Source organism: Callionymus lyra, chromosome 4 (genome assembly GCF_982586985.1).
Source record: "Callionymus lyra chromosome 4, fCalLyr1.hap1.1, whole genome shotgun sequence".
Lineage (NCBI taxonomy): Eukaryota > Metazoa > Chordata > Actinopteri > Syngnathiformes > Callionymidae > Callionymus > Callionymus lyra.
This window is the reverse complement of record NC_141821.1, coordinates 36,992,813-37,004,238: the sequence shown is the minus strand read 5'-3', so window position 1 is coordinate 37,004,238 and position 11,426 is coordinate 36,992,813. Positions and strand designations below refer to the sequence as shown.

At 36.3% G+C, this 11,426-nt stretch overlaps 2 protein-coding genes across 7 annotated transcripts; both read right to left on the bottom strand.

Annotated features, from left to right (window-relative positions):
- Positions 1–355: 355 nt before the first annotated feature.
- LOC148082846 (arfaptin-1-like) lies at positions 356–6,603 on the bottom strand. Of its 4 annotated transcripts, XM_087790113.1 has the most exons (9): positions 6,440–6,603; positions 5,146–5,226; positions 3,889–3,958; positions 3,664–3,782; positions 2,476–2,661; positions 2,252–2,409; positions 2,013–2,187; positions 1,775–1,954; positions 356–875 (listed from the first exon to the last, which is right to left on the bottom strand). In XM_087790113.1, exons 2-8 carry the CDS (start codon positions 5,200–5,202, stop codon positions 1,799–1,801), a joined length of 921 nt encoding a protein of 306 aa, XP_087646239.1. In that variant the 5' UTR covers positions 5,203–5,226; positions 6,440–6,603; the 3' UTR covers positions 356–875; positions 1,775–1,798. The 4 variants fall into 4 exon arrangements, with proteins under 4 accessions (XP_087646239.1, XP_087646238.1, XP_087646242.1 ...); XM_087790112.1 differs by having other exon boundaries at positions 356–1,954; XM_087790116.1 differs by having other exon boundaries at positions 356–1,954; positions 3,889–3,955.
- A 1,756-nt stretch (positions 6,604–8,359) lies between these two features.
- Positions 8,360–11,228, bottom strand: LOC148082845 (Fc receptor-like protein 5). 3 transcript variants are annotated; one of them, XM_087788300.1, is made up of 7 exons: positions 11,147–11,228; positions 10,868–10,900; positions 9,890–10,008; positions 9,693–9,813; positions 9,017–9,262; positions 8,607–8,738; positions 8,360–8,497 (listed from the first exon to the last, which is right to left on the bottom strand). In XM_087788300.1, the coding sequence occupies exons 1-7, from the start codon at positions 11,175–11,177 to the stop codon at positions 8,457–8,459; spliced, it is 723 nt and encodes a 240-aa protein (XP_087644426.1). In that variant the 5' UTR covers positions 11,178–11,228; the 3' UTR covers positions 8,360–8,456. The 3 variants fall into 3 exon arrangements, with proteins under 3 accessions (XP_087644426.1, XP_087644427.1, XP_087644424.1); XM_087788301.1 differs by lacking the exons at positions 10,868–10,900; positions 11,147–11,228 and adding an exon at positions 10,574–10,859; XM_087788298.1 differs by lacking the exons at positions 10,868–10,900; positions 11,147–11,228 and having other exon boundaries at positions 9,890–10,347.
- Between the last annotated feature and the right edge of the window lie 198 nt (positions 11,229–11,426).

The following is an 11,426-nucleotide window of genomic DNA, read 5'->3' as shown; positions in this document are numbered from 1 at the left end:
AACGGATTGTGTTCAGAACTTGAATTGAATCAGAGAATCTTAGAATCTAGAATGTGTTGGAGAAAAAATGGCAATGATTCTCCAAAAATCCATTGAAGTTCATAGATAAACATTAATGCAAATCTAAACTGTAAAAAAAAGATTTGTGGCACAAAATATGCATTAATTCATTCAACAATAATGTAGGAAACATCAGGCAAGGATGCATACAAATAAATACAAATGAAAGTTCCTTATAGCAGACTTTAAGATGACTTAAGATGACAGACTTAAGGTGCATTTACGAACACAGAGCAATCCAGAAGGAGATGTTTAGTCAAATGTAGGATGAACATGAAACCAACAACACTTTTAAATAAATCAACTTTAATTGCACACGTTACAAATAAGGCCGTTCTTATTTTGAATTCATCTCCACAAGTACACAAGTTTCAACATTACAAATAGCAAAAATAAAAAGTGGAGTGACTTCAGCGTCTCCATTTGAAGGATTAAAACAAACATTCTATCATGAAGGAAATCCTGTGTAATGGAAGAAACCAAATGTTTGATAAGTGCCGCTGCAGCTGGAAAAGCCAAGAACAACTTGGTGGAAAATCACAGGCGACACTATATCTTCAAGAACAAATATCATTAAGACCGACCACTTATTCTGTTTCCCTAAAGTTGTTACACTGGTTGTTTCACATTGAATAAGATGATGGGTAAAATAGAAAAAACACTTCCAAACAAAGTATTTCCCGACATGAATTTGATTTGAACAGCCATTCTTATGACAATGGAAAAACGTTTTTTTTTGGCGGTATAAGATGGTTTAAATGTGCATCTTCGACAATCCCCATTACTGATCGCTACAGCAAATCATCCGCACTAACCTATAAATAAAAAAACATGAAATAAAAGGTAATTTTGGCTCAGTTGCAGAATATTTAAAGCCAACAACATATTCTGTGCCACAACCACGTCATCATGGTCTTTAGCCGTGAATCAAACAAGCAAAAATTTAAACTTTTATTGTCATGTCTTGTTCAGTGCAGGAGAAGCACTTCTTCTTGCTGGTTCCTGACTACAGTGGCGGAGGATTTCTCAAGTTCAAAGAAAGGCTTAGTGTCTCTGACGGATTAGATGGATTTTCTCCTCAACACAGTGAGAACGGTAAAAAAAACAAAAACAGAATCACGACCATGTAAAAATGATTGTCATATTGAAAGTCATCTGGAAACATCAGTCTAAGGAGAAGAACTAAACCATTGATTTTACATTCTACATGTTCTTCTTAATATATTCGAAAGTAATGGTTGAACAAATATCTTTCTCCTGGGATTTTTCTGGAGTTTATCATTATTAAGTCTATTGTGAATAATTTGCTAATTCATTTAAATTACTTCCTGGGGACACAACTGGTTTGTTTTTTACATATTTTCAGAATACTGTTTAGAATATTCTTCTCAAAACAACACATTCTAGTTTGGCAAACTTTATTTAAAAAAAGCTTAAATTCTGATGTCAAAAATAAATTCAATTAACTCCTTCACAGAATAAATCTCATGTTGAAAAAACACGAAACTAATAAAGCTCTGACATATTTATATATATATATATATATATATATATATATATATTCAGCAGTTTTTGGTCTTTGAATTCAATCTTTAAATTGCAGCACACGTATGAAAAAAAGGTTTATTATGCAATATTGAAAAAAGAGAGAACACGATTTGGTGTAAATTAACTTTGGATCCCAAATCAAGACGTATGTCTGTAAGTCTCTTACTTCAGATCAACCCAACAACGCATGTCAGGAGTCCTCCAGCCAGGAGGGGGCGTTCAAACCACTGTTGTGGATTTCTTGGCTCGATTTTTGGATGCTTTCCTCTAAGAATGCTTTGCATGAAATACAGTGCGACGCCACGGCGTTGTGCAGCAGCCACAGATGTTTGTGAAGCACTTTGACCTGCAAAGGGAAACATTCAAGCCTCTGACATCATCTGACTCCTCTGTCCTCATCTCACCTTGTTCTCTTCTAGAAGTTTCAGCTTGACCGACAGATCGTCCCGGATGCTCTTGTATCGCTCTTTTTGGTCCTGAAACTCAATCTGGGCCCGCTCAAGCTTGGGCAGTGTGACCGCGTCCCGAGGTCCGAGGTTGAGCTCCTCCAGGTCGACACGGAATGCGTCATATTCCACTCTAGTTGGGAAGAGATCACAAGGTCATCCTGGTGTGCTCCTTGTTGTTCCATCACTTCTCTGACCTGATGTCCTCGTACTGTTTGACGTTGATCAACGTGTCCGCGATGGTTTTGTTCACCAGCGTGTCCGTGTCTGTCGTGAAGGCGTTTATGGACTCTGTTAGAGTCTCCCCACTTTTTGACAGGAATATCTGAGCCTCAGCGTTCATCCCAAATTCAACCTGTTGGATTCACAGGAAGTAGTTAGTGACCTCATCCATATGATGAGTGACATCATCATCGCTCACGTGCAGGGACGGGGTCTTGAGGCTGAGCTCAGCGAAAGCCTCCCCGAGCGTCTTCTGCGTGACTGAGAACTGAGCCAGCTGACCGGCTAATGTCTGAGCTAGCTTGGTCACGTGCTCGTAGCGCTGCCGGTCATCTTTGAGCAGATCGACACGAGGCTCCAGGTCCAGGTCGACGGTCCTAGAGCCCTAAGAAATGCTATCACCATGACCTCTGTCCTGAAGTCCAACTCTAATGGGGATGTTTTGCAGTATACTAGCAGCATTATGGGAGCTGTTCAGGTCACCGTTACTGAAATAGTTGTTGAGAGTGTGATAAGTGTTTGATTTGTGGACCATTTAGAGCAGGGGTGTCAAACTGGTCCAGAAAAGGGCCAGGGTGGTGTAGGTTTTTGTTCCAACCAGTCAAGCACACATGAGTTAACCAATCAGGCATCTGAAGACAGTAATCCATTAAATGTCAGTAAGGTGTGGTCTGTTTAAGCCGACACCTGATTGGTTAACTCATGTGTGCTTGACTGGTTGGAACAAAAACCTACACCAACCTGCCCCCCCCCCCTGGACCAGCTTGACACCCCTGATTTAGAGGGAGCCTGAGGGGAACTAAATCACACAAAGCGGCATGATTTCTGATCCATCTAAAAGTCTCTATATTTACCAAACATAGGACATAAGAGTCTGATTTTAACATTGTCTTTGCATTTTCGAGAGATCCATTTATCTTAAATATCACTATTTGTCTTAGAGCAAGTTTAAACTAACAATGTTAATAATAAACCATGAATCCACAGATTAAATCTTTGTAAATATTACAAAGATTACTCACTTATAAACATATAAATGCAGCCTGTGCAGCTCTGGTCCCATCAGGTCCAATATTTAATGAACCACAACCACAACTAAGCTTTAATTTGCCATCTATGAAAAACTGCTGTTGGACAATGATAGCTCACCACAGGATGAACACAATACTATTATACCCTGTGATTGTTTTGTTTTTTTGTATTATTATATCCGTTTGTAACTGGTGAAGGTATGCTTATAAAAACAACAACAACAAAAAAACTCTATTTGTCCTCCTTCATTCAACATGCAAATTCAAATTTTACTCCTTCATTCAACATGCAAATTCAAATTTTACTCCTTCCTTTTTCTAGGCCATATTGACATGAACATGGTGGTCTCTCTTACCTTGTACGTGTGGATGCTCCATTTCCGAACCCTCTGCAGTGCCTCGCTGGCGATGTTCTTGTTCTTGCCGTGGACGACCACAAGTCCATGCTCTTGGTCCTGCTGGGCCTCCGGAAGGTCTGATGTTTATGGTCATTTGTAAAACATGAGATGTGCAACACTATATCAGAATATGTAAACCTATACTTTTTTGTGTAACTAAAGTTCAGTAAAAACAGCAGTAACCTGTTTCAGCGGTGGCAGCTGGAGATGAGGTGACCTCGCTGACTGTGTGATTGTCATTGTGCACGTCCTGCTGAGGGAAAAATATACACATTTATGAACTAATATTTATTTTAGTGTTTTTCAGATTTCTGATACAGTTTATCCTTTGACGAAATATATGATTTATTAGAAAATCTTAAATAACAAATACAGTGTAAAAAGGTCTGAGAAATTATTTAAAAAAATAAACAAAAGGAGATTTTTGGTATACTTCTGTGCTTACTGAGCTTTTCCCCTGTACTTGAATGCATCACTACAGAAGCACCAGTTAGGAGGTCAGAGGTCAGAAATCAAAGCATAACTGGAATCGCCATGGGAAATAGATCTTTCAGTGGCCAATCGAGGGGCCACATCTCAAAAGGATAGGATCACCAGGGAGACTACAGCTCCCCATCAGGAATGGTAGGGTTAGAGGTGACCAGGTCAGTTCAGACAAGAAATGGTCACCTGATGCAGATGAGCAGTAACGACACACAAATGAAGTGTCGACTTCTATTAACAGATTCAAAACTTGTGTGCAGACTTCGTGGAAACGTGTGTCATAACAGCACAAGGTTTCAGTGACTAGTCAGAGAAGAGAGAGGGTTGGTTCAGCAGCAGGGTTTAGAGTCAGAGCTGCTCTAAGTTGAAGCGACATCCAGTGACGCACTTCACCTCTGCTCTTTTTAAAGGTTAGACAACTCGGCAGATTAAAACATTTGCTCCGAAATATTTTGAAAACATGGAGCCTGACTAATAAGAAAAATGTGTGTTTTTAAAAAATATGTGGAAAATCCGAAATAATGTAAGAATGATACTATGAGGTAATTTAAGATACATTTCTAAAACATGATTACGTTTCGATTTTTAAATAATAATAATTGTTAAACAGTCAACTGTGTTTTGACTTCGTTTCTGTTTTGACAACTTTACAAGGTCTAGATCTGTCTCAGCTCAAATCAGCGCCATCTACTGACAGCAGATATTAAGTTACAATGTGACTTTCTGAATACAATGTAACACTGCTTAACTTGCTCTCTTCGGTGGCTCTACTGCAAACATGAACTTTAGACGTTTGAGCAAGAAGGATTTATAGTCAGACTATCGCATCTTTTTTATTTTTCCTTTGTTTGTTTAAATGTATCAGGGCAAGTTCATACACTAGTTCTACCTTTAAATGAAACAGAGTAAGTATACACGCATGAAACAGTCAATGAATAATGTGTTTACTTGACTTACTCTGTGTTGACTTCTTTCCTCTGGATCTAAAGCAACTTCAGTGGTTTCTTCCATCATCTTCTTTCTCTTCTTCCTCTATAACTAGTGAAAAACAAATAATTATTTATCATAGGTTTAAACAAGATAAAAACACGTTATAAAAACGAAAACTAATATTTGTCTTAAAAATCAAATTCTCACTTTACTCAGTCATAAAATGAGGATCAACTTCTACAGCGTAACTTTTACTTGGCGTTTCAACAACGATTCAAATATAAGTTACAGTATAGTGCCATCTAGTGGTTAGGAACTGGGATTCTAGGGTTGGGAACCCATTCATTTAAATAAGTTTTTATTGCTGGAAATGTAATAGAACATAAATAAATAAAAATTTAAATTCAAGTTAACTCAATTTGACATAACCGTCAACTATTTGTCAATTTCAAAGCTGCATATGTTTTTCTTCTTGTAGTTTTACTTCTAATGTTTATAGATAAGCTGTCTAATGCAATTAAATATTTATATATATAAGTTGTCTGAATTGTATAGAAATATGAACATACTCAATTTATAAGAGAAAGCCGTGTAAGCAATAGTTTATTATATGGTTTTTATTATGCATTAAAATGGTTTTGATTCATTTTACTTTAATTTATCAGTTAAACATACTCTTACTATTCATTCAGCATTAAAAACCAACATGGTCAAAGGCATGTGACAGAGAAGCTACTCATATCATGTAAAAGATTAAATGACCACAAACACAAAGTGCAAAGGGAACCAGTAAAATTGTCAATCTTTACCCTGAATAAGATAAGACACTTGAATAGAGAGAGTATTTATCCAACGACTCATTGAATATGAAAATAAATATATCATGAAATGATACATTTATTTTCATATTCAATCTTGTAATGCTATGAGTTTTATTTTTATTTATTTTTTTAAATCAGACCTGACAGGTACAGAGGAGGAAGTGAAAGGAAGATGAAGAGTTTTTGAATTACAAAAAAGGCCCATTTACATTCAATCTAAACAATCCTAGACTATATTTTGACAAATAACTTTAAACATCTTGAATTGTCACGTGCATTTATACAGCTGCAACCATTTAAAAGCTTTTGTTTTTTTCAACAGCCCAATTGTTTATTGACTGACAGCGACGTGTCACCCATTGTCGTTCGTAATTCCTTATATTATAATAGAAACCTAGTAACTTCTTGGCCATCACGCTTAATGTGAAAGTACGAGCTTTAAAATCCTAATCTTGACGTTTTTGCCTCAAAACCGAACAAGAAGAGACACTTTGTTTTACCTCTTCGTGTGCATCAAAATCGAACGTCCTCTTTGTCCTACAACTTTCCTCTCCGCCTCTGAGAAATTATTAGTCAGATAGTCATCTCTTAAAACAAAACAAAAAATAAAGTTAAACTTGGTAAAAAGTTAAAGGAAGAAAAGTCCCAACACCCCCCGGAAGTGTCGGTTTATTTCATTAGTGTTAGTTCGTTTTAAACATGTGAACAGAACAAACAGGCGGGGAGGGGTGAGACACGTTACCTGGAATGCATACGGGTTCATCCGGTGAGGAAAACAACTACCACCAGGTTTTCGTAGAGGTTACACAGAAGTGGGCGTTCGAACTACATTACTACTATAATGGATAGGGATTGTTGGTATTATCCTTGTTATTAGTTCGTGTTGTGAAGGTACTTTAGTCATGAGGGCTATCAAAACGGCTATAGTAGGTAAATAAAAATGTAATACCCTCAGCAAAAATAAGTATATTGAAGTGTACAATAATGGATGGATGGACGGACTGTACTGAGGTCTCCTTCGGGAAAATGTTTAATAATAATAATAATGAGTGTCTACTTTATACTAGATAATACTTACGTACTTCATGACATTTTTTCAAGTACAGTATACTACCGTTCTCTTCAACTGTATTATTGTGCTGATCCGAAAATAAACTGTGCAAACGATCATAGGAGAGGGTAATGGATGGCATAAAATAGACTTTTGGTGTTATTGTTACATATACACATTTGCTTTGAGGTATTGCCTCCATTATTAATCTAAATAAAAAACGTTACTGATTCAATTTGATTTGAAACCAAAATATGTCTTGCAGGATTCCGTCGTTCCTTTAGCTGCGGTGGATGTAATGCTATCTAGCGGCCAGAAGTTTAATTGCAACCCAAACATGAATACACGGTGTGAGTGTTTGCATGTTGTGAATAAAAAATAAAATTATTTTATTTTAAACACACTTTATTTTACTGCTAACCATTAAATAATTATGTTAAGAAATTAAATATGATTTGAAGATTAAAAAAATAAATAAATACTAACACACCTATTGAATATACTGTGAACTAAACTACTGGCAGTGTATACCTAGTACCCTGGTAGTATAGAGATGAGTATACTTGAAAGTAATTTCTGTAAACTTGTTTCAATTTAGAGCAAAGAAGTATCAAATTTGTATACTTTCACTATATATACACTAAAAGTACATATATACTTTAGTATACTTACTTATATTTAAGTATACTTATAGTATAACTCTCATTATTATACTACTGTCAATAACTCAGTTTAATAAAAAACACAGTTCACTTGTTGTAAACAACTTATCTTTATTTTAATATTAAAGTTACGCTATAGTATAATATAATTATACTATACAGTATATATTTATAGTATCTTAAAAAATGAATCAGTCACAGTAAATATTTTTTCAAGGTACATCAAAACATGTTGAACATGCTAGACAAGAACAACCGTCATGCCTTGTGCGATGATATTCACAGAAAGTTATTTCCGTTTTGTGTACTTTCCTGCAAGAGTGTCTTGAAACCACATGCAGTGTCCTGTACTCTGAGGTGAGAACAAGTCAACAGTTTCTATTCTCACATGACCTTTTAATAATTCCATTGGTTGTTTTTTTGTGATTTATTTTACTTAACTAGATAAGAAAAATCCCAATAAACAGTATATGTAAATGATAGATTGAAACCTAATCTGCTGAAATAGAGCTACACATTAAGAATGTCAAAAATCACATCTAAAATACAGCTTCCTGTTCTGCTTGAGATGCTTTACCACATTATTTTTACCTCCATCTGAACTGCCATCTCTGACACATTGACTTCTTGTCAAACCTGCTGAAACATAAAGCGTTTGTTCTTGACCATGTGGACTTTTCCATATCGAGTTACACAAACTCACGACAGACAGACAAACTGCTTTAATACATTCAAAGAGGATAATAGCGGAATAATATAACAAGATCAACTTTCTTAAAGACTTGAGATCAGTGTTGAGGCGACTCATGAACTTATTTCCACGACATCATCAGAAGGTTGTACTTCTGCAAAGCAAGAAAGGGTTTCCATTTTTTATAATATTGACTATAAATGCAATGCAAAGGCAATTTTTATTCCCCCCTGGGTTAGAGAAGTACTGTTCGATATGCTCACCTTTTTGTCTTGGTCGGAACCTCACGGCTATAACAATAGTGGACAGGAAATAAAAAGCGATCAGAAGTACTCGGCGCATGATGATTGCCAAAAATGGTACTGACACCGAGGAATCCTGGCACAGTGCTGTTCCTGATGAGATTAAAACAAAAGAAGTGGAGCACTCGCATCAATATGTTCTGATTGTATTTGGGCTACTCATTTTTTAATCGTTTCTGAATTAACTAATATTTTCTTTAAATGTATTTAATCTAAAATTATTATTATTTGTTCCCCAAGCACATGTTTGACACATGATTTGAGAGAAGGTTTAAAGTCAGAGCAGTCAGTAGTATAGCTCTCGTTCTCCTTCTTCTTTCAAATGTTTTACATTCTCAAGATTTTCTAAGACCGAAAAATTCTCAACCTACCTCTGACCAATAGCTTGCTCTCTGCAGATGTGCCATATCCAGGTATTTCACATTTGTAAAGGCCCTCATCCGATCTGGAGACATTGTTGAGGGTCAGGTTTGCAGATACACTGCTGTAGATTTGCAGGTTGTCTTTGAAGAAGGTCACAGTGCCAGTTGTTCTCGTATTAAGGACCAAACACCCCAGGATCACATGGTCCCCCTCAGAGACCGGATTAGCTGGACTGGCTAGGATAATTTTAAACGCTGGGTGAAACATACATGTTCATTAGTATTTTACAATTTTTGTTTTGGATAAATGTGAATTATTAAAAGAAAAAATCTGACTTAGTATTACGTTTTGTTGTTAAAAGTACAATTAACCCTTGTGTTATCTCAGGGTCAAGATGACCCGAAGTCCTGTTGCTTCTGGGTCAGAGTGAACGACCTCCCTAGCTTCCAGAAATAGTGGTGGAGGTCGTACACTCTGACCCAGAGACAACACATTGACCCAAAGATAACAAAAGCATTAAAGGGGGTTGGATTAGATTAGATTTATTAGTCCGAAAATTATATTGTTTTCCACTTGACAGTGCATACATCTCACACGAAACAGAACAAAACAGAACAACAATACGAGAGTCAAGTTATTTGGTGTCATTGACTACTACCAGGAGATATTTAGTTAAAAGCTCACGAGTTACGACAATGTTGACCGAACTACTGGTTTGTTGCACATCAGTGTCACACCAGTAATCGCCGCTGTCAGTAGCAGGAAAGGCTGAAGCGATCGAACAAGGTGCTGAGCAAAGATGGACCTGGACAGCAAGAATCCAAAGACACGTTCATTATTTAATAATGGATTCAATGCTATAAAATGTTCATTAGACCAACCTTTCCATCGTCAGTTCTCTTCTTCACAGGCCACGAGGCCCATTTCCCTTCACAGGTTACTTTGATTTCTTCATATTTAAAGAATTGCTTGCGGTTGGGATGGAAAGTCAGGGACACTGCTGAAATGGGAAAAATGTTTGTGCTTATTTCAGTTATTTTACACAGTTCAAAGCAATTATTAACATGATTCATATAAATGAAAAACAAATCTTCATCCGTTCATTGTCAGATTAGTCTTTTAAAATGGCAACTAATGTGTTGATTTAAGTGTCTTATTAATAGATATTGCACATTTAAGTCTGTTTATACAAAACTCTCTTTTCATTGAAATATACGCACTAGAAATGTGCTTAAGCTTTGGCCACTGAAAACACTTGTTTTCTGAAGACTGAATCTTGTTTGTCATAACCACACGACTATGACTGGTTCGGTTCAGTTCAATTCAGTTTATTTTAAAGCATCAAGGTTTGTCAGCGCACATCATTAATCATGGAAGTCTTCATCTCCCAGGGAATCATTGTGTAAACAAAGCGGGGTGTGATTACAGCTGGCCGAAGGTGGAGGGAAGAACATTATTACATCATAATGACTCTGCTTTCGTAACCTCTTGTTCGCCGAGATTTCATACGGATGAGAACTTTATAAAGTAATAAGTTCAAAACATGGTCATGACGAGTGACTTACCGCATCTTGGATATGACTTGGACTTTTGAATCATGTAAGTGAGTCTGGAGAGTTGTGTTTTTACATTAGTTGTAGTAGTTATGAGTAATTTTCTAGAATGTTCTAAAACAACTCCTGAAAAAAAAGGTAAGACCTTTGATCTCCATCAGTTGGCAAATGGAGCAGTAAGTAAATGAACTGGCGGTTGCGGGAGAAAATCTCTGCTTAGGTGAAATATTTGTCAAGTAAAAAAATGTGTGTTTGTTTTGTTCATTTACCCGTCAAAGATATATCTTTAATAAAAAGGTGTCTTACCTTTAGTATGGACAGCATCCAAAAAGTACATAACTAAAAAAAAAAAAGTTTGAACTTTTTTAAAATTTCACATTCACAATAAACAGTTATCTCGCAAAATAAGAATAATAGAGAAGATCAATTATTCGATTTGCTTTAACACTAGACGCTTAAATAGTGGGAACATCGCCTATTTAACAAAACTGTTATTTAAACCATGTGGTGTTAGATTATTAGGCTAAAGATAAAGTACAAAATCAAAGATTAAAAAAGATTTCAAAAGATACAACCAGGTCTTACAGTGGAGCAGAGTAAGAGTTGATCCCTTCATGATAAACCGAACTGAAAGGGAATGAAGAATGGTGAGAACAATAGACAGAAAGGAGGTACAGTACAGTCAATTTCTACTTGTTTCTCGAGCATTTTTCTGCCATCTTGTGTTCGTCTACTGTAGCGCGCGGAACACTCCAGTCAACTCTCGCGAGATTAGCTTCGTCCAAAGGTTATCCATGTGACTACGTTTTTAAAACACAACAAGTAGCTATGTAGTATGTTTAAAACGTCGAGAATGGAGTTTTTA

What these genes read in the sequence shown, in the direction of transcription:
- LOC148082846 (XM_087790112.1), bottom strand. Translation starts at nt 5,202, where the DNA reads ATGATGGAAGAAACCACTGAAGTTGCTTTAGATCCAGAGGAAAGAAGT. An exon ending in GGAGCATCCACACGTACAAG is followed by an intron (nt 2,662 to 3,663) that starts GTAAGAGAGACC and finishes AGCATTTCTTAG; the next exon opens with GGCTCTAGGACCGTCGACCT. An exon ending in AACTTCTAGAAGAGAACAAG is followed by an intron (nt 1,955 to 2,012) that starts GTGAGATGAGGA and finishes TTCCCTTTGCAG; the next exon opens with GTCAAAGTGCTTCACAAACA.
- LOC148082845 (XM_087788298.1), bottom strand. Translation starts at nt 10,081, where the DNA reads ATGAATCATGTTAATAATTGCTTTGAACTGTGTAAAATAACTGAAATA. An exon ending in GGTCAACATTGTCGTAACTC is followed by an intron (nt 9,263 to 9,692) that starts GTGAGCTTTTAA and finishes TGTTTCACCCAG; the next exon opens with CGTTTAAAATTATCCTAGCC. An exon ending in GTTCCGACCAAGACAAAAAG is followed by an intron (nt 8,498 to 8,606) that starts GTGAGCATATCG and finishes CTTGCTTTGCAG; the next exon opens with AAGTACAACCTTCTGATGAT.